This window comes from Tinamus guttatus, unplaced genomic scaffold, assembly GCF_059628265.1.
Source record: "Tinamus guttatus ecotype Peru unplaced genomic scaffold, ASM5962826v1 Tinamus_guttatus_pri_ptg000080l, whole genome shotgun sequence".
NCBI lineage: Eukaryota > Metazoa > Chordata > Aves > Tinamiformes > Tinamidae > Tinamus > Tinamus guttatus.
In genome coordinates, this window is record NW_028288614.1 from 2,361,858 (window position 1) to 2,380,869 (window position 19,012).

A 19,012-nucleotide genomic window follows, 5' to 3' on the forward strand; every position below is an offset into this window, starting at 1 on the left:
CCCTTTAATCATGAATAAGATGTATGAAGAAACAGAGATCCACAAGGCAATCAGCAAGAAGCACCAGGGTAATAGCTCAGCCTCCAGAAGTCAGACACCTATCCCAAGCCAGCTGCTAATGTTTGAAATAAAATCAGCAGAAAAGAAGGCCAACCCCCTAGAAATGCCTCCTTCTCCACTGATGATAGTTGGAGACTGGCTGCTGAGCTCTTCAAGGGCTTGGAGTATATGTGGAAAAGCGTGGACCAGCACTCAAAGAGATTCAAGAACCTAATCATGATTTTCCCTGCTGCAGCTGAAGTAGTTGAAGTCTCACATAACAGTGTGGGGCCTTGCTCTGCAAAAGCTTTTGATCAAGCATGGCACTTTAGGAAAGATCTAGTCCCACTGATTTTAGTGAAAAGCGCTGTTCTTGGCTGCAAGAGTGGGAAAATGCTGACTGCTTTTTACTTTTTAGCTTGTTGCAACTGTTATCTGTAAAGTACCTGTATGTAAATAAAATAGTGTAACAGCAACAGTGCAATGCAGCCGCTGTACAAAATAAACCAAAGTAATGTGTAGTCAAGGTGTGAGAGTTGGTAGTGGCTGCAATTCTGATGGTCCTTCTAGGGATTATGATGCAGAAACATGTCTGAGTGACTTCAGAAACAAGCTCCTAAAATGCTAAGCTTCACTAAAGTCTTTACTCCTTTCCTCATGCCTGGCTTGAAAAGTAAAATTATAACCTAACTCTTTCTAAAGTTGTTCATGGGCTCTCCGTGTTGATTACGCTGGAGAAAATGGGAAATGGTACAAATCTCGGAGTTAAAAGGCAGGTGTTTTACAGGCCTACAGGTCAGCATCCCAGGTATCAAAAGATTTAACACACATATTTTTAAAAAGCAGACTTGGTATGAGATAGCCAACCATTCTGACCGGTTAGCATGCATTTTAGATACTCTGGAAATCAAGCTGATGAATTAAAAAAGCAAATAAGTCTGGGTTTATTTAAGCTTCCAAGTGGACACACGCAGGCACGTACGACTTTGGAGAAACAACAAACCAGAGATTACTCCTGCTTGCATATGGAGTGCCTTGAGTTTCACTCAAGGATCAGATGCCCACTGCGGGCCCTGCTGTCAGGACATGCATTTGGAAGGCCGTCCTTTCCTCCCAACGTTTGTGATTTATTGGCCCGAACTTGGAGCAGATGCTGAGGTTGTCAACCGAGAGCGAAGCGCTGCCTGTTCCAGGGCCCGGGTTCTGCACAACAGCAAGGTCAAGACATGCAGAATAAGGCAGAGGCAAAGCGAGGCGCCTGCTGCTTATTAACCCGAGGTGTCCTCCGTACATCTGTCAGAGCGAGCGCTGTCCTTGAAACCAAAAGGAACAGCCCCCTTTTGAGCATGGGATGCTGTCCTGGCTGCCAGGATAGAGGGACCATGAGGTTCATGTCACTTGGACGGCCTGGAGATGGGAGATTCAGGTCTGGCGCTGAGATGCTCCAGCACCCGCGGCTCCCCGCAGACCTCAACCTCAAGCCACCCTTGGGACCATCTCCGCTGTTCCCTCTCCTCCTACACTGTTCTGCACCTGGTGTGTTTTCCTTCCCAGCTTCCTTTTTTTTTTTTTTTCTCTCCTCCTGTCTAATTGATTCCAAGCTCGACCAGCTTTGGAATTAATTTAACTGCGTGATCTCATCGCCGTGACGAGCACGACAGGCTCCGACAGCGGGAGCTGCCGCGGCCCCGCGTGAAGGAGAAGGGCTGGGACGAGCTCCGAGCGCGCGGCCCACACGGCCTCCCTGCACGGGGAGGCCACGCGAGGTCCCGAGGCTGCCGCACACCCCGGTGCCACGAGCCCGGCTCCGTCTGCACGCGTGCAGCATGGGAATGCCGGCATCAGCAGTGAAACGGGAGTTTCTTTCTTCCCCCCCGCTTCTCACCTTGCCTTCTTTCGTTGTGTTTTTGCCTAAAGGACAGGAACCATTTTACCATCTGCAGCTGAGTCTCCTCAGTCTGGCATTTTTCTCCCTCCTGACCATGTCTGGCACTGCCTGAAAGGTGCTGAAGCAAAGGGCTTTTTGTTGCTTTTAAGGAGTCCTCCAGCTAAAGCTAAAGGAATACTCAGATCCTGCAGTAAAGGGACCATGTAAATGCCTGAGTGAAATTAAGGTACTGCAAATTAGCAGAAGGCAAATACTCTCCCTTAGGTTGCCCTTCCTGTAGCTTTACTCGTTGATCTCAGTAGAAGATTGCAGGTCGAATGTCCTTCTCAGCTCTAGCTGCGCTGTGGCCGTACTGCTTCATTTTTAAACACTTCCCAGCATTTTCATTATTAAAATGAACCCAAAAAATCAAGCCAAACGAAGGGCCACACATCTCAGCAGCTACACATGACCTGCAGCGAGACGCACCGAAGTGACACTCACTAGTGCCACCAGCAGCCAAGTGTCCTGCAATAGCCAGGGCTGAGGCTTGTGACTGGAGGTGCCATCAGGGCTAAGAGGGAAAGCAAAGGGTGTAAAAGCCCTTTTCCCTAAGAAGAATTTTCATTACAGCTGAATTCCTATCCCCCGCTTTCCATTTCCAGTAGCACGAGGCATTCTCTATTTCCTAAATTTAGCTGCTGGTACCCGACAGCTGCAGCGTGTTACCCCCGGAGCCGGGCAGCTGAGTGAATGCTCAGAAAAGTGTTTAGGGCCCAACAGGTGCTGGATCTCTGACTTTCGGGCTTTTGCTACAGCCCATAAATTTTGCAGAGCGCCAGTAAGTGTCGGGTGGCCCCGGGATGCGGTGGAGCGCCAGGCGAGCGCTCCTTGGACGCCTCTGACCTAGACGTCTGGCACTTGGTTGCAGAGGATGGAGCACAGTGACCGAGGAGGCCTCTAAAACCCACTACAATTCTAAACCCTGCTGCAATTCAAACAAATAAACGTATAGAGTAACTTGGGAGTCTTGCAGCTGCCTTCAAAATATAAAAATATATCTGGTTCTTGCACCCTCACGCTCCCACTACTGCTTTACTCTATGCACACAAGCAACATAGTGTTTTTAATGGAAGCTGATCTCCAGCACTTGCATGATATTCGTGGCAGTGTCACCAGCTGCTTCCCAAACTGTTTTAAAGCATGTTTATTTGGGGCTACCATGGGTATGTTCCTCATGGCCATTTCTGATCAATATGTATAATATGATATTTGTGATGAATATATTTAAGTACCTGAGGGGAGAACGTAAAGAGGATGAGGCCAAAGTCTTCTCAGTGGTGGCCAGTGACAGGGTGACGGGTAATGGGTATAAATTAAAACACAGGCAGTTCCATCTGTATGTGAGGAAGAACTTCCTTCCTGTGAGGGTGACAGAGCCCTGGAACAGGCTGCCCAGAGAGGTTGTGGAGTCTCCTTCTCTGGAGATCTTCCAAACCCACCTGGATGCCACCCTGTGCCACGTGCTCTGGGTGTCCCTGCTGGAGCAGGGGGTTGGACTAGATGATGTCTAGAGGTCCCTTTCAACCTCAGCCATTCTGGGATTCTGTGATTTCCAGGATCCACAACAGGAAGGCAGCGCCTTGGATTTCTTCTTCATCCCTCAGATCCCTGCATCCCAAGGTGAGGATGCAAAGAAGGGTCATTTGTATGAAGGCAACTGAATCAGCATACGTGAGTCAGAAGAAATTCAGATCAGAGATGGAGCAGGTTTCATGAGGGATTCCTGGAAGCTAAGCTACGGAGAAAGAATTTCACGTAAAGCTAAATATTTTGTTGCTGTTAAACAAGTTTATAATAAAGCATAGCCTTAGGAGAGCGCGTGTTTGAACAATTTGGAGCAGGCGAGATTCTCAGCGCAAATCGGGGAGGGTTCATTGCTCTCACTGCATCGCTGATGGTTGCACCAGCTGAAGAGCTGCCCACTGAGCTTAATTCCTCTGGGCCGGGGTGAAAAAGCCATTAGGTTACATGCTCTTTTAATTGCTAATGAAACAGCAATCACAACTACTCTCAACCAAATTTTGAAATGATCTAGCTCCTGTTTAAAATCAGCAAGGAGCTTGAATCTCTCATAACGCCACTGAGGAAAGTTTTTATAGCACCAGTAAATGAGTCGCAAGAGATACTACAATGCCAGCCACAGGAAAGATTTAATGTAGGGGGGATGCTAATAAGTCCATATTATTTTCAGGTAAAAGAATATCTCCCTTTAATGGGAAGATGATGTTACTGCACAGACTGGCTGTAGCTCTCCTTGCATGCTGCCATAGATAGCGAGGCACTTAAGGTGGACATTAATGCTAATTTACAATGAAATGCTGGCTGAATTGCACATCATATCCCCCTGAGACTATAACGAACCCCCCTGTAATTAATGCTATCAATCATGGGCCTCATGCAGGGGGGACATATCGTGCATTTTATATCAGAGGTTCTTATTAATAAACATTTCCATTTTCCCGCTGATGAGGGCGAGCGGTCTGCCAGTTCTTGCTACCGCTCAGACTAGTCCCAGCTTTAGAACCCGTTATAGAGCTCAGCTCTCTCAGACTTGGGGTGGTCAGCGCTTTGCAGGAGTCACTAAGCAACCTGCTTGACATATCAAAGCTGTGTTTTCACTGATACAATTCTACAATAAATCTGCATGGGGTCAGCGGGGCCTGAGAAGTGACCCCTGCAACCCCTCGTGGTGAAACATGAAAACCTGAACATCTGACTCAGACACTGTGAAAGAAGGAACTTCAAACCCGAGGCTCTGCTTTGATTTTAACTCTTGTGGGTTTGTGCAGGAACTCAGCAGCCCAAAACTGCCACACGGACATGGCCAGAATGAAGGAGTCCTGGGATCCAGGCTCGCTCCGGCCAACTGATAACTGCTCTTATCAAAGTCACCCAACATCAAGGACCGAACAGACCCCACATGCTTTTCTCCCAGCTGCCAATAGCTTCGTTCAGGTGGGAGCATCGTTATTAATGGATTTTTTTTTTGCTCTTTATCTTCACTGGCTTCTTCTTTTTTACTTTTTAATGGTGGTGCGATATTAAATAATAACGTGGTCACTGAAATTCTGTGTGTTCTGCTATGGAAAATCACAGCAGCGCCTGCCAAAGACGGCTCTAAGCTGCGTATTGCTGCCGGGATAGTGATTTCACTGGTGGGTACTTTGGGAGCCTCAACAGACACATCCGTGGCACAAGTGCTTCTAGTCAGACGTGTCGGTGCCTGCATTAAGACCTCTCCTTCCACAAATATTTCAGTTTCAAGATTGATATTTTAAATAAAAAAATTAATTATTTCAATACAATTCCTAGTTTGGACATGATGATACCGCTTACAGGTTTAAGCGCATTATTGCGCTTTATTTTACTTCTTTACTCCTTCCAGAAGCCGCTGTGTGGCTATAAACACCATTCTAAATGTTACTGCGAAGCTGTATTCTTCTCGCTGCACAAACTCAGTTAAAACAACTGTGTCTATGTGGCAAGTCCTAACAGCCCTTGGAAGCACTGGAAAGGCAGGGAATGCAGTGTTCTGAGTGGAGATGATGGGAAAGATTATGGAAGCTCTTAAATTACAGGAAAAAAAAAATCCTCTAAATTTCAGTTCTGTGTCCAGTTTCTTCCCTTTTTGTCTGTCTGACACCCATCTTTAAGATGCTCCCTTTTCAGCAAAAGCTGCTTGGCTCTGCTTCCCAACCTTCTGTTTTACATGAAGAAGGGCCCGTAGCTCCGAAACAGGAGCTCTCTGATCCGGTGCCTGCTCTGTCCAAGGAATCTGCCTGCTTTTAACGGCTGGGACTCCTGTGCTGGCACTGAAAATGAGCTGGCAGGATAAAATGTGCGGTCAGGACCAGCAAAAAACAGTCGTTTAGCCTGAGACTTCAGCTCAACCATGTATTGTACCTTGTGTCTGACCAGAGGCAAAAAGAGGGCTCGAAGGAGAAGGGAATGATGAGAGTTTTTCATATTGCTTTCTGGTCTAGGATCTCCCCTGTGGTCACCCAAGCATTTTGGAAAAGCTGCTCATTTTCTCTCCAATTCCAGAAAGCTGAAGTGGGAAACAATCCCCAACCTGCCAAAATACAGACAGAGGATTCGTATCGGTCCCACGTCTCCCCAGATGCCTCACTGAATGGAAAACCTGCTAATAAGAATTAAAAAAACAAATATTGGCAAAGGGCAGAGTGAGAAAAGGGAGGGAGGAGAGGGAACTGCATGAAGACAACTTGTCTTTTCAAAAGTACAACTGTTATTCCCTTTTCTTTCCATACTTATCCTGTCCTCTGGGCACGTGGGCTAATTGGCATGACTCATACATGCTTGCCATAGCATTACACAGGATTTGTTACACACAACTCTGGTGAAAATTCTGTCTGTGAGGGAAGGCGTTGAATAAAAAAAGTAAAATAGTCTCAAATCTCAAGGTCTAACTTTTGCTGCTTTATTAGGAGCTAGCACCAGCTGTACAAGTCAATGAAAATTAACCTTCCCCCCCACCTCTTGGATATCCAGTAAACCCAGATTTGATTCGGATGTTCTGATTTCCACGCAGCTAAAATGCAATCAAATGCTTGATTTTGGGGGTAGATTTGCCTAAATTGTATTAATTCACAAGGATAAACACAATTAGTAGAGCTCATTAGCTTGCAAAATGTAATTTATTTTCTTGAATATACCCATTTCCTTGGATGAAGAGCTCCATTAGCTTTATTATATTTGCAAAGCTTATATAAAACTTCAAACCATGGCAACAAAGAAAATTGTTACTACACAGTCACAGCAGTCACTTTTCCATGTTAAATAAGTTTGGCATTTATTTATATTTAAATGAGAATATCTACCACTATCGAGACCAGGATATGGGGCAAATACTGATACAGAATATAATTAAAAGTAATTCAAGCAACAAATGTGGCCTGAAATTAAAATCCCCCCAACTTCTTTAGCTGAAAAATGATGCAGTGTTCCCCTCAAAAATGCTGTTTATAATCACTTAATTATCATAAGCAGCAATAGCAAAGGGGCTCCAGCCATTCACAGTCTCAAAAGATGTCACGTTTGGCTGGCTTAGCGCCCTGCTTTAATTTCACTGGAATACAAAGGCCAGCGAGTGGAGAAAATGAATACATGGCAAAGTACCTGTCATTACTTGTATCATGTCCCTGAGATATTCTACATCTGCGATCTGAAAGTGGCCGGTGCAATTTTCATACTGTTATCATTTTTGATATTATACTGTCTAAGAGCAGTGACATACAAAAGAAATGCTTTTATCATTTTCAATGTGAGGATGATACTAATTACATCATCTGTCATCATTACACAGCTAAACATAACTTTCCTTTCATAGAAAACTGCCATTTAGCAAATTAACGGGTAATGACCCATAATATATAGAAGACTGAAATTTGGGAATTACATTCCCATTAGTTTGTTTTCTGCGTTCCTCTCAATTTTATGCACTGGTATATCACGAAAAGGAAGTGAGTCTGAGAATTTCCCCAACTATCTAATTTACCAAGAGCCCCATCATCCATTTGGAAATTGGTGCAGGGTCATTGCCATCCATATCAGTGTGATTTGGTTCTGCTTAATGATAGAGAGCAGGAAACCAGGTTCGAGAATGTGTGACTATATATTTTTCTGGAATTAACCACCCTACCTTCTTGAACATAAAGTAGAAATAAAATGTAGGATAGTAGGTAGATTATAATAAAGATTTTTGATGCACTGACTACCAGGGCAATATAGCAAATATGTTTAAATCCCGACAGGTACCTTTCAGCCATTTTTTTCCTTATGCTTATATGATGGCATGTGGAAAATAAAAATAAAAACAATGGCAACGATGAGTGAATTTACTCTTAACTAGCCTTGTCAGCTGCTGTTTCAGTCATCAGTAGGTGCCCCAGGGAGCCAGTAAGAGCCAGGGAATATCTGGCCACTAGCCACATCAGGGTGCTTAAGGACTTTCTCTCCTGCCAGTAAAATGACTTCCTGACTTAGGCTAAATTCTGAACTAAATTTATCTGTGAAGTAAGGAGGAGTTCTCAGCTCCAATTTATCATTGTTAAAGTGGATTAAAGGATTTTTTATTAGTAACACTTCCAGCTCACTTGATCAGGTACCTGGAGACTTCTACCAGAGGAAACCTTCCCCAGCAGACAGCCTGGACAAATCAAAAGCTGAAAATGAGTGTGTGATGAGCACATTACCCAGGCTGATGAGGACCATGATGAGCTGGGAATTAGTGAGGAAACCTGTGAGAAAAGACCAAGCACTGGTGGAAATAGCTCTTCAACACACGGCGCTCCTCTGAGTCTAACCACTATTGAACCAAACCTCAGGTATCCTGCGGGACACTGCTCTGCTGCAAGTGATCTCTCTGGAATGATGCATGGAAACCTCTCCCTTCATCTTAACCTGCCTTGTAGGTCTTAATACATTAAATGCTGTAAGGTGGCAATGGAAATAATATGAGATAACGTATTCGTAGCAGTTTAACAAACCATGAATCACAACTGCCGACGGTCCTTTGTGATCCTGCATTTCTGACGGGGAATCTGTGCTCATCCTCACGTGTCCATCTGCTGAGACTCTTGACCTTGTTTCTGAAACTTAAGATGAGACTCAGTTTGTGCTTAAGATAGCTAAATTTAAATGTATTAAGTGCGTTAGGGCCTAAGCTCCTATAATGTTAATGGAATTTTAATCAACAGAGCAAATGGAGCCAGGAGTGATTCAACTGAGCAGTCACGGGAGCTTGATTCAGTCACTCACATGCTGGGGTCTGATGCCAGCTGAGATGTTTTGGGTTATCCAAGACATCTGCATTTAGCCAGCACTTACGGGAGGCCTCTGCCCTGCCAGTAGCTAGGGGCCATACAGATACAACCCTAAGATAAACATGGCCCTAGCTGCCCATGTGCAAGTAAGCAAATTACTTTCTATATTACTTACATACTTGCTACCCTTACTTTACCCTTACTTCACCCTTACTTTCTAAATTTAGGCAAACTCGGAAAAAAAGTCTTACCTGACAGACCTGACCACCAGCTGGGATTCTTTAAAATAAGAGTCTTTAAAATGAGGTTCAGCTTTGAATATAAATGGTTCTTTCTCATTTACAACCCACATAATAACATTCAAAAATGTCATCATGTCTCTTCCTTATCACTATGTTCTTTTTTAATTATTCTATTGTGCATTTTGGCTTTTAAGTAAAGCTGTTTTTATAGGTTTTTGGGAGGTAAGTTCCTTAAACTATCTTGATTCTGAGTTCATGTCTGATTGATAGATATCTATCAACCCAACCAAACACTATCTAATTTTTCTTCCCTCCAAAATTAAAATATTAATCTCAGTGTCTTGGCCTACTTCCAGACTACATAATTATAATCTAGTTCCAAACTGGTTAATTAGATTTATAACCTTTACAACATCTCTCTTATTTCTTTTGGATGCAAAATGGCTATATCTTTGCTGTCATAAACACACAATATGGTCCCAGTCTGCTGCAGGGATGGGCGCCTTCTCCTGCAGTGTGAAGCAATCTCAAAAACTCAGTAAAACTCTCAATGAAAAAGGGATAAAAACCAGCCCATGTTATTAGCTCACCGAATAAGTGCAAAAACTCTTTGTATTTCTGAAATAGGCTCCCTCCCTTAACAGTCCATTAAAATATAGCTTGATATTTATAACACACTTTCTAATAGGTTAACACATTATTTCCAGCCATTTATGTATGTCTACATGGCAGTCTTGAGAGAAAGAAAAATAGTAAAATAATGATTGGTTATACAAAGCTAAATGGTGCTTCCAGGGAAGGGCTGTGGAACTCATTGCCGTTCTCACAGAAGGAAGTCTTGTTGGTGTAAAGCTTTAACCTACGGACTGTTCTTGTCATGTACTCTGTTTCTGTCCATAAGTAAATTTGACTGTCCTTGAATAACTGATCTTTGCACAGAATGTCAAATTTGCCTTTCCCCTATGCTAGCAAATAAAATCCACGTGGAACCTGGTTATTCTGACGCTGAAGAAACATCAAACCCTGTTCCTACTGCAATTATCCAAGAAGTATTTCTGTATTTCTTATCACATGCATAGCACACGGATTCTATACCCACTGATGGCTGAAAATCTGGATCTGTCTGAAACTTAAATTATTCGAGTGATTCTTACCAAAGGTAACTGCTATCCAAGTTTTTCTGAAATACTCCTACAAGTGCCTTTGTATTTGGACGTTCCATGTGGCTCCCAAATCAGAGCTCTAACCATTCTACAAAAATATCAAAAAAACCCCACAAAGCTGACGGTTCCTAAAATAGCATGGTTTGGCTATGGGAAGAGTACTTGTAGTGGAAAAGCATCTAAATTCCAGCAAATTCAATCATCTATAGAAAATTCACATCTCTAACCAAGTCCACACAGAATGTAGGAAAAGGCAGAGAGCAGCATCACCTATTTCCTGGGTTACCAGCAATAGGAAGCTGCTGCCACTGCTCCTCAGCCTGCTTTCCACAGGATGGTAGTGTTTTGTGCAAAATGTTCCTGGTTTTAAAAAGCATCTTCAGCTCAGGAACACGAGGCACGTTTCATTTTTTGCCACAAGAAAAGGAGCATGCAGAAGGACTGAGCCTGACGTTGCGTATTGATCTTCTGTCAATCAGTCAAGTCTAACAAGAGTATCGGTCCAAAATTCTCCTAAGATCCTTTCTATTTTAGCCAATTCTGTAGTTTTCATACCATCGTCCTCTCCTTACCCAAATACTTCAGTGTGCCAACTGATGGACAAAACACATTTTGCTTTCATCTAAAAAATCAGAGGAACATCAAATGAAATATAATATTTGTTGAATCCTACATTCTTGTGCCTTAGTGTTGCAATACCAATAAGCAGATCTGTCTAAAATCTTTAATTAAACCTGCAAATCTCAAATGTAGCTCCTTGGAAAGTATTATCCTGTCATACTGTGCAAATTTCGCTAGGTATTTTGTATCTTGGTAGTGAAATTCACACTTAATCATGTGTACACGTGTCTGTGACATTGTCTGTACTCCTGGACAAATCTTGAATCTCCTCATTCTGTTCATATTCCAGGGATTTTTCCAATGGAGGGTTTTAAAGAGTAAATACTTTTGTTATGTTGCAATTTTCTGAACTACTGACAAAACATTAGGCTGCCTTTGTTTGCATATCTAAATCATGGAATTTTGTCCATAAGTGATTATTCCTGCAAACTTACGTTTGCCTAATCATGACTGCATTGGGTGACACTTTCCAGGATATCTAGTCAGGAAATCAAATGCCATGATTTGTAAATGTTCAGATGGGAGTTACATACCAAATCCTTGCTACTAGAAACCTGAATACGCATGGAACAAAACTCAGACTGAATAAAAGAAGCTTCAGCAACCTACTGTGCAGAGAGAACTAAGTAGCAAATTGTTGTGACTATGTACAGAAATACACAGCTAGGTCCATTGCTGGAAGAGTCTTTCTCCTTGAATCACAGAATTGTTAAGGTTGGAAGGGACCTCTAGAGATCATCTAGTCCAACCCCCCTGCACACACAGGGTCACCTAGAGCACGTGGCACAGCACTGTGTCCAAGCGGGTTTGGAAGATCTCCACATTACTCTCCAAATTTTTTCGTACTTAAAAAAAAGAAAAAAAAAAAAAGGAGGGAAGCAAAAAACATTATAACAAATGTTTGTGAACACAGAAAATGAAAATATTTCATTTCCTCATACTGTTTGTCCTGTGAACATACAAGACGGCTGAAATAAGCAGTTGTGTTGGACATTACTCCAAACCTCATTTCATGGCAAGCATTCCAGCTTTTGCTTCAGCCAAAGTCCTTTTGTCTTCTGTATTACAAATTATTTTCAAGATTTCAAGACAAACAGTTTGCACAAAATGGTTTGGCACTTTTAGGATATGAGGTGTAATGTAAGGCTCATGTTATTATTATTATTATTGACTGCGGCTCAAGGTCCGGCCTCGCTGTGGGATAGAAGAGCTTCTCATCTGCAACCTCAAAGCACAGCAGGGTAAGAAAAGTTACTATTTGGGAACGCTCCTGTTTCACAAATCTATTTAGACTTTTTCTAACCTAGCATGAAGCCTTCAACCCCTGCTGACTCTTTGCAGCAGCTGTAACTTGACTCTCTACTTTTTAAGCGAAAGAAGTGGAAATATCCCAGTGCAAGGAGGGGGGAAGTCTTCATGGGAAAGTCAAGGGAAGGCCAAACTCGGGGAGAAATCTGGGTGCTCAGGAAATGCAGCCCATGTGAGGACAGCTTGAAAGGAAACGGGTGTGTGAGCCTGGGAGAACACACTGGGGATGCATCCAAATACGCATCAAAAAATGCACAAGGCAGAGGACCAAGGGAAGACAAGGTCAGAGAAGGCAGAAATCAAACATAAGGAGTCCTGAAAGGAGAGCAGAGACTCTGGAGTGTTTTGGAAGGATATACCATGAACAGCCAACACGTTCCAGCTCTCCGTAAGGGATTTTTGGAACAGGCTTTGCCTGGATGGATAGGCAGCCCAGTATGAAGTTGTCCGGAAAATGTGAGAGAAAGAAGTTGCTTTAACGATGCCACGGGTTACATCAGTTCAGCAACTGTTTGGTTCATATTTATGAAAATTACCTGCTTATGCATTCAGAGCCAAAGGGGAGCCTAGATTTAGGGTATCATCTGGCCCCGAAACATTTTGCTCTCTGTGCATGTAGTGCTGCAGGGAAGGGAGAATAAACAGTAATTAAGCAGAACTCAGATATGTCTCCTCTGAGACTTATTTAAGTGCATTTAGCAGCCACTAAAACGGACAAAATTTGTTAAGAAACCACATTGTAAGGGAGCTAGGTCTTAGAACTAGGGTGGGAAGGAACTATATGAGATGTTTAAAACATTTTTAATTGTATCATTGTCTAACTACCTCAGGGGACAGGAAAGTGATGACAGAGTATCACTTCCTTGAATAAAATCAAAATTATTAGCTCTGTGCTTTCAGGAGCAGATTAACTAAAGTTGCAAATCTGGTGCTTATTTTTTAAAAAAAGCTACTAAAATAAATAGCAGGGAGTAGATGAGTTTTCAGAGCTGGTTCATAGTGTTTTAATGCATTTTAGCAACCCCATAATTTTTCTACAATATCACACATAAAATATTGGTAGATACGAGAAGCTCCTGTTCCAGCCGCAGCTACGAAATCGTAAGTCACTCGCATACTGAGAGCTGTCAGTCAAAGGAGAATTCGGTGACCTTCCTTACACTGTGCGTTGAGCGAGGTAATGTTCTCGGGCTATTACAAGCTCTCTTTTGACTCTTCAATGCACTAAATCTCTTTTTGTCGTGACCCGACCAACGGTGGCATTAAAAGACAGGGCGGGAATTCCTGAGAACACTCCAGCTGGAACACCGAAAGATGAAGCGTATTTCAATCCCGCTCAGCTGATGTCTTAGCTAACCTCATCGACTTTGCAATTCCCCCGCGTTTACTCTGATAACAGAAAACTGTAATTAATTTTGGAAAAGATTTGATTTTAGAAGACCTGTTCAGGCAGTTCAGTTTAAGTTCAGCATTGGGTGATGAGGAGCCTATGAAGCATCACTGGTTATTGGCATAGATATAAGATCAAGACTGTCTTAAGGAAACAGAGGAAGGAACATGTACCATGTTGACAGGTTTACGTGCTAACCTAACTCTTCTACAAGAAAAAGAAGCTAGAATGCATTATTATTTCTACTGTAGACTTCTAGACCCACGATCACTTGCAAGTTCTCTTTATATATGTAAATATATATACATAAATATATAAATATATATACATACACACATGCATGTGGATATAAAAATAGAAGAAATATTCCCAGGGTTACCCAGGCACTTTGGTGCAAGGTAAAGAGCAGAGATTTCTAGAGTCTTTATCACACAGTGTCCTTTCATTAACGTTATTAGAATTCCAAATACTAGTTTAAACTTGGAATTTATCCCTTTCTGCCTCAAAATACTGTTTAAAGCCAAGCACACGCACAGAATCCAGGTCAAGTTGAAGTCCCTTTGAAATTTCTGCCTTAAATAAGTGAGCATCACTTTTGAAAAGAAAAAGTTGATGATTATTGACAAAATGCTGTAGTCTACCTTGTTACAATTCATGATTAAGGAAAGTAAATATTGTCTGAGGCCTAATGAGAATTCCAATGCAATAAAGTCAAGTGTGAAAGGTACAATCAATAAGTGATGATGCAAGAGTATTCATTTGTAGTTTTCTTATTGTTTAGTTCATGGTATTTGGTGATGCTTGAAAATGAAGTGTTAAGAAATTAGTGTTACAAGGATTAACATTCAGATTTTATTTCTGATACTGTTATGATGCCACAGTCATTACATTCGGAACACTAATTAGCATCCGATTTCTTTTCTCACTAGTTAGAGATTGCAAACCGAAAAATTATAGAACAAAAATACTACGGAAACAAACATCAGTGTTATCCATCAACATTCACAAATTAAAACCCTTAACTTCCATAGCTAATTTTATGTTGCAGGAGAAAGTACTACAATAAAGAACTCGGCTTTCCTCATTCTTTTAGGTTAGCGCCCATGCTTGAAGGCAGACTGGATTTATGAAGAAAGCTTCTTTTTAAATGTGCACCAGATCTCAAAGTTCAGGATGGAGTTCTTATGCCCTATGTATGGTAGGGCTATCCACCAAGGGTTCAGTTTTGTATTCACTATGAGCCTTGAACATACAGAAGCACAGTGCCCTGTGAAAAAACCAAGGGCTAAATCTCAGTTACACAATTATTTCTGCAAGGGAACCAATCTCTTCCAGCCCTTCATCACCCAGATCAAATTTTCTCCACGTTGCCTTAACTGAATTGGATTTCATTGCCCTGAATATGCAGCTGTGTTGATTCCTGTGGCGCTTATCTGTACATTGCAGAGCAAGACTTAGGATACGGATAGAAAACAATGGGTGATTCTATTCTAAAATATTAATTTGATATTTTTGTGTTAAAGTGTCATGGCTTTTGATGATAACTAGGGATATTTGCTGTAAAAACTATCCAAAGGGCAACTACAGCTCAAACCAGAAGTATTTCAAACCTACTGTTGATTGTGTAAGGTAAGAAATCCCATCCATTTCATAATGCAGCTCTACAAGTCTTCACACATTGCTAAAAGCAATAATTACTTTGAAATGTTATTTATGTCTCCCATAATGTGACTGCTTTATAAATTCACTAAGTAAATGGATTGTGAAGCTAAACTTAACCCTCATAGTTAATATATTACAGAAACAATTAAAAGTCCCTTCATAGAATATTACCCATCCACACAAAGAATATCTCTAATCCATGCAAAAATTTGCAAAGACTCCTTCAGTCATGTAAGTGAGATCTCTTGACCTGTTGCAAGTGAAACCACATAGCAGCAGTTTCTTTACCTTTTGGTGACTTGCTTGTTTACTTTTATTTGGAAGCAGCCAGATAAGAAACCGAGTACTGAATGAACACATTAGAATATCGCCCCAGCATATACACAGCCAAATGAAACATAATTATGGGAAATAAAACATGACATTTCAAATCAGCTCACTAATAAAGTCTAAAAATATACGAAACCCTATCATATTAACCATCAAGAAGTGCTCTTTCACTTAGGGGATAGCTGGGTAATTATTCAAACCTGTACAAGACTGGATTGTCAAGTGAAATAATAATACAGAGTATCTCAGGATAATGAGATAGATCTTAAGGCCATTAGCAGTGGCTCTTATTCTAATACTGGTCACAGTTCCCTGAGAGAGAGAGAAAATTTAAATAAAACTAGTAGAGAACTAGTTTCAACTTGTATATTTGAAGAGCTCAGTATTGTCTCAGAGTTCCTATTCGTTCCTGGAGAAATATGTCTGTCATGTAAGACTGTGAAATGAGCTAGCCTTTAGAGACTGACATCCCTAAGGGCAGAAATTAAACCAAAAAATAATTTGGAAATTGAGCCACACTGAAATCCGTAAGTTTTACATAACGAATCTTATTCTAGCTAGGTTTTAAGATCTGGTTTCCAAACTCAGTTGCTTTCTCTTTCCTGATTTTTCCTCTCTCCTTCAAAAAACAAACTAAACACAAGCAAACCCAACAGTTAATAATGCATATCCTGTCTGACATTAGCTTTGACAAGAAGACTTATAGCTTTGGAAGTAAGAGCTTTTAAGAGTAGGAAGAGATGGAGGAAGAGATGACTTTTTTTCCCTGTAAAACAAGTCCTGCTGATGAGACACTTGTACACCCACATTTCATTATCTCATATGTGTTTGTTTTTTCACCCTTGCAGGAACTTGAAAAAGTCAAAACCTGATGATCATAAATAGAGAAGCTAGCTATTCCCTGGCAAAAACAGCTCTCGAGCTGCAACATGGAAGGTTTGACATGGTTAATGTGTCAGCAGTTAGAAATACTGCTTGTTTCAATATTCTGCTGATGAGCCTTTCCTAGGTACAAAGGTCTCCAAGCACCAGACCGGAGCCTGCTTTGATGTGCCTGGCATATTCCAGGAACTCTCTCCCTCACCTTAATGAAGAACTTGCTGCCTCTTAAGCTGTCAAGCAAACTTGGATCTCCTGAACGCTCGGCAGAGCTTGGACAATTAGAGCACGGTTCGCAGCGGTTTACGCCACAGCGCTGATTAAGACTTTGCAAATCAAATATTCACAGGCTGATTTTACGCTCTTTTTGCTCAGGCGCCGATTTGAAGTCTGCTTCACCTGGTAGCCTGAGATATGCTCAAGGTTAATTGACGGAGGAAGAGTAAATAACAGCTGATGCTACCGGCCCTGAGCATGCGAGGCACTGAAGAGTCTTCCTAACCTCCAGTGTGCAGTCACTGACACGCTCATTTGTCTCACTAGGTTAGTGTCAGTAGGGCTCAGATTTGTGATCAAATTACCACAGCGAAAGTGGTTTAAGCTTATGCGTTTTCCCTTGTATTGTATATTTGCACATGGCACCACATAAGCCTTTAAATTGCGTTAACTTGATCATATGTCTGAGCATCCAGCGCTGGGAACGGGGATGGGTGGCTGCAAGGAGCAGAGATTTTGTTTTTTTTTCTGAAGGGAAAAATAACAAAAACCTTACAGAGCAGCTGCCTGAATTTTCAGCTACCTGCCCAGGTTTGTATCACTTAAAGTCCATCTAGATTGCAAAGGAAAGACAAATTCAGAGGAGCACCATGCTGCAAGCAATGGCATCTGATATAAGAGTTTGGACTTAGTAAAGTAAAAGCAGCCCGAACGCTCAGCTGAGCTTGTGCCTTAAGTCCTTTTGAAGAGAGATGTCTGGCAAATACCGAGGCACAATTTATGTAACAAGCAGGGAGACTTATTGGCCTAATCATTTTTAATAGAGATTCCTCGTCTCTGTACAGAGCTATAGACTTAATAGCTTGTGGCAAGTAAATAATTTACACGTGGGCTGTGCCTGAATACAGATGTACACGTAAAATATCACTGACTTAATGAAGCCATCGAGTTGTTTTTTTTCCTTTTTCTTTTAAATCAATGCAATTGATTTTGCTGATAGGTCTGCATTTATATTCTTGGGAGCCGCCTTTCGCTCTGCCCTTGCAGCACGTGGCGTGTTCCTGCTTTTTTTGAGGGAAAACTCCACCAATGAAGCCGGAAACTAGCTGAACGAGAGGGAGGGCTCCAAGAGGAAAGCCAAGGAGGAGAACATGGATTTCCAAAGGGACCACCGGCTTGACAGATGCCGGCGGTAAAGGATGTCGGCCGCTTGCCACCCTCCCCAGAGCCGCTTCGCGCCCCGGTCCCGGCGCAGGAGGAGGCGCCGCGCGCCGGCGCGGGCCCCGCTTACCTTTGGGGTGCCAGGGGTCGGTGAACTCGTACTTGCCCACGCCGATGGTGCGCAGCATCTGCAGCCCGGCGGCGGCCTCCTGCGCGGCGGCGGGCGCCGGCGGCAGCGGCGGCGCGGCCTGCCCGTTGGTGGCGGCCGGCCCGGCGCTGGGCAGCGCGGCCGAGGGCAGCGGCGGCGGCGGCAGCAGCGGGCAGGCCAGGTGGCCGTTGGCCACGGCGCCGTGGGCCGGGTGCGCGGCGGGGCCCACGGCGCCGGGCAGGGAGGCCATGCTGAGCGGCTGGCTGTTGGTGTAGAGGGGCTGGCTCTGCAGGTTCACCACCATGTTGCTGAGGGGCTGCGAGGGCTGCTGCGGCAGCTGGTAGTGCGCGGGCAGCAGCGGCAGCTGGGGCCCCACGTGCGGCGGCAGCGAGGGCGTCACGCCGATGACGGGCGCCTGGGCGCTGGCGGCCGGGCTGAAGCTGGGCGGCTGCGTCATGCCGTACGAGTGCGGGATGAGGGGCGGCTGGCTGCCCGCCGCCACCGGCGTCACCCAGGGCGCTGCACCTGCCGCGCGGAGGGAGGCTGGCGTCAGGCGAGGCACAAACAGCCCCCGAAACGCCCCGCAACAGCCCCTGAAACGCCCCGCAACAGCCCCCGAAACGCCCCGCAAACAGCCGCCAAATGCCCCGCAAACAGCCCCTGAAATGCCCCGCAACAGCCCCCGAAACGCCCCGCAAACAGCCCCCGAAACGCCCCGCAAACAGCCCCCGAAGTGCCCTGCAAACAGCCACCAAACGCCCCGCAAACAGCCGCCAAACGCCCCGCGCCGCCTCACGGCAGCCCCAGCGGCTGCTGCTTCCTCCCCACCACCAAAACTGCTCAAAAGCCCCTCCAACCCACTGCAAAGCACCACTGCGATGCCACCACTGTTGTTAAAACCCCCACGGGGTGACATGCAGCATGTTTACACAATTTTATATATTTTTTTTTGTAATGAGGACCCCGACGGAGCGGCACAATGTACAGTGCGCGTCTGGGAGCTGGAAACCATTTTAGGCAGTTCTGGGCATAAAAGAGGTCTTAAGTATCACCAGGGGCCTTTTTCCTTTAGTGAGGGTAGAGAAGGGGAGGAAAAAAAGGAGAAAAATCCTTTAATGAACTTGCCGGCCTCTCAATA

General features: G+C 43.6%; 1 protein-coding gene across 1 annotated transcript in view; it reads right to left on the minus strand.

Moving 5' to 3' along the window:
• Positions 1 to 19,012, minus strand: part of KLHL29 (kelch like family member 29) — a 316,093-nt gene that overhangs the window by 91,040 nt on the left and 206,041 nt on the right. Inside the window, exon 5 of the mRNA XM_088520134.1 lies at positions 17,857 to 18,399. Within this exon, the coding sequence (XP_088376260.1) occupies positions 17,857 to 18,399 (543 nt within the window). The remainder of the gene's footprint in view (positions 1 to 17,856; positions 18,400 to 19,012) is intronic.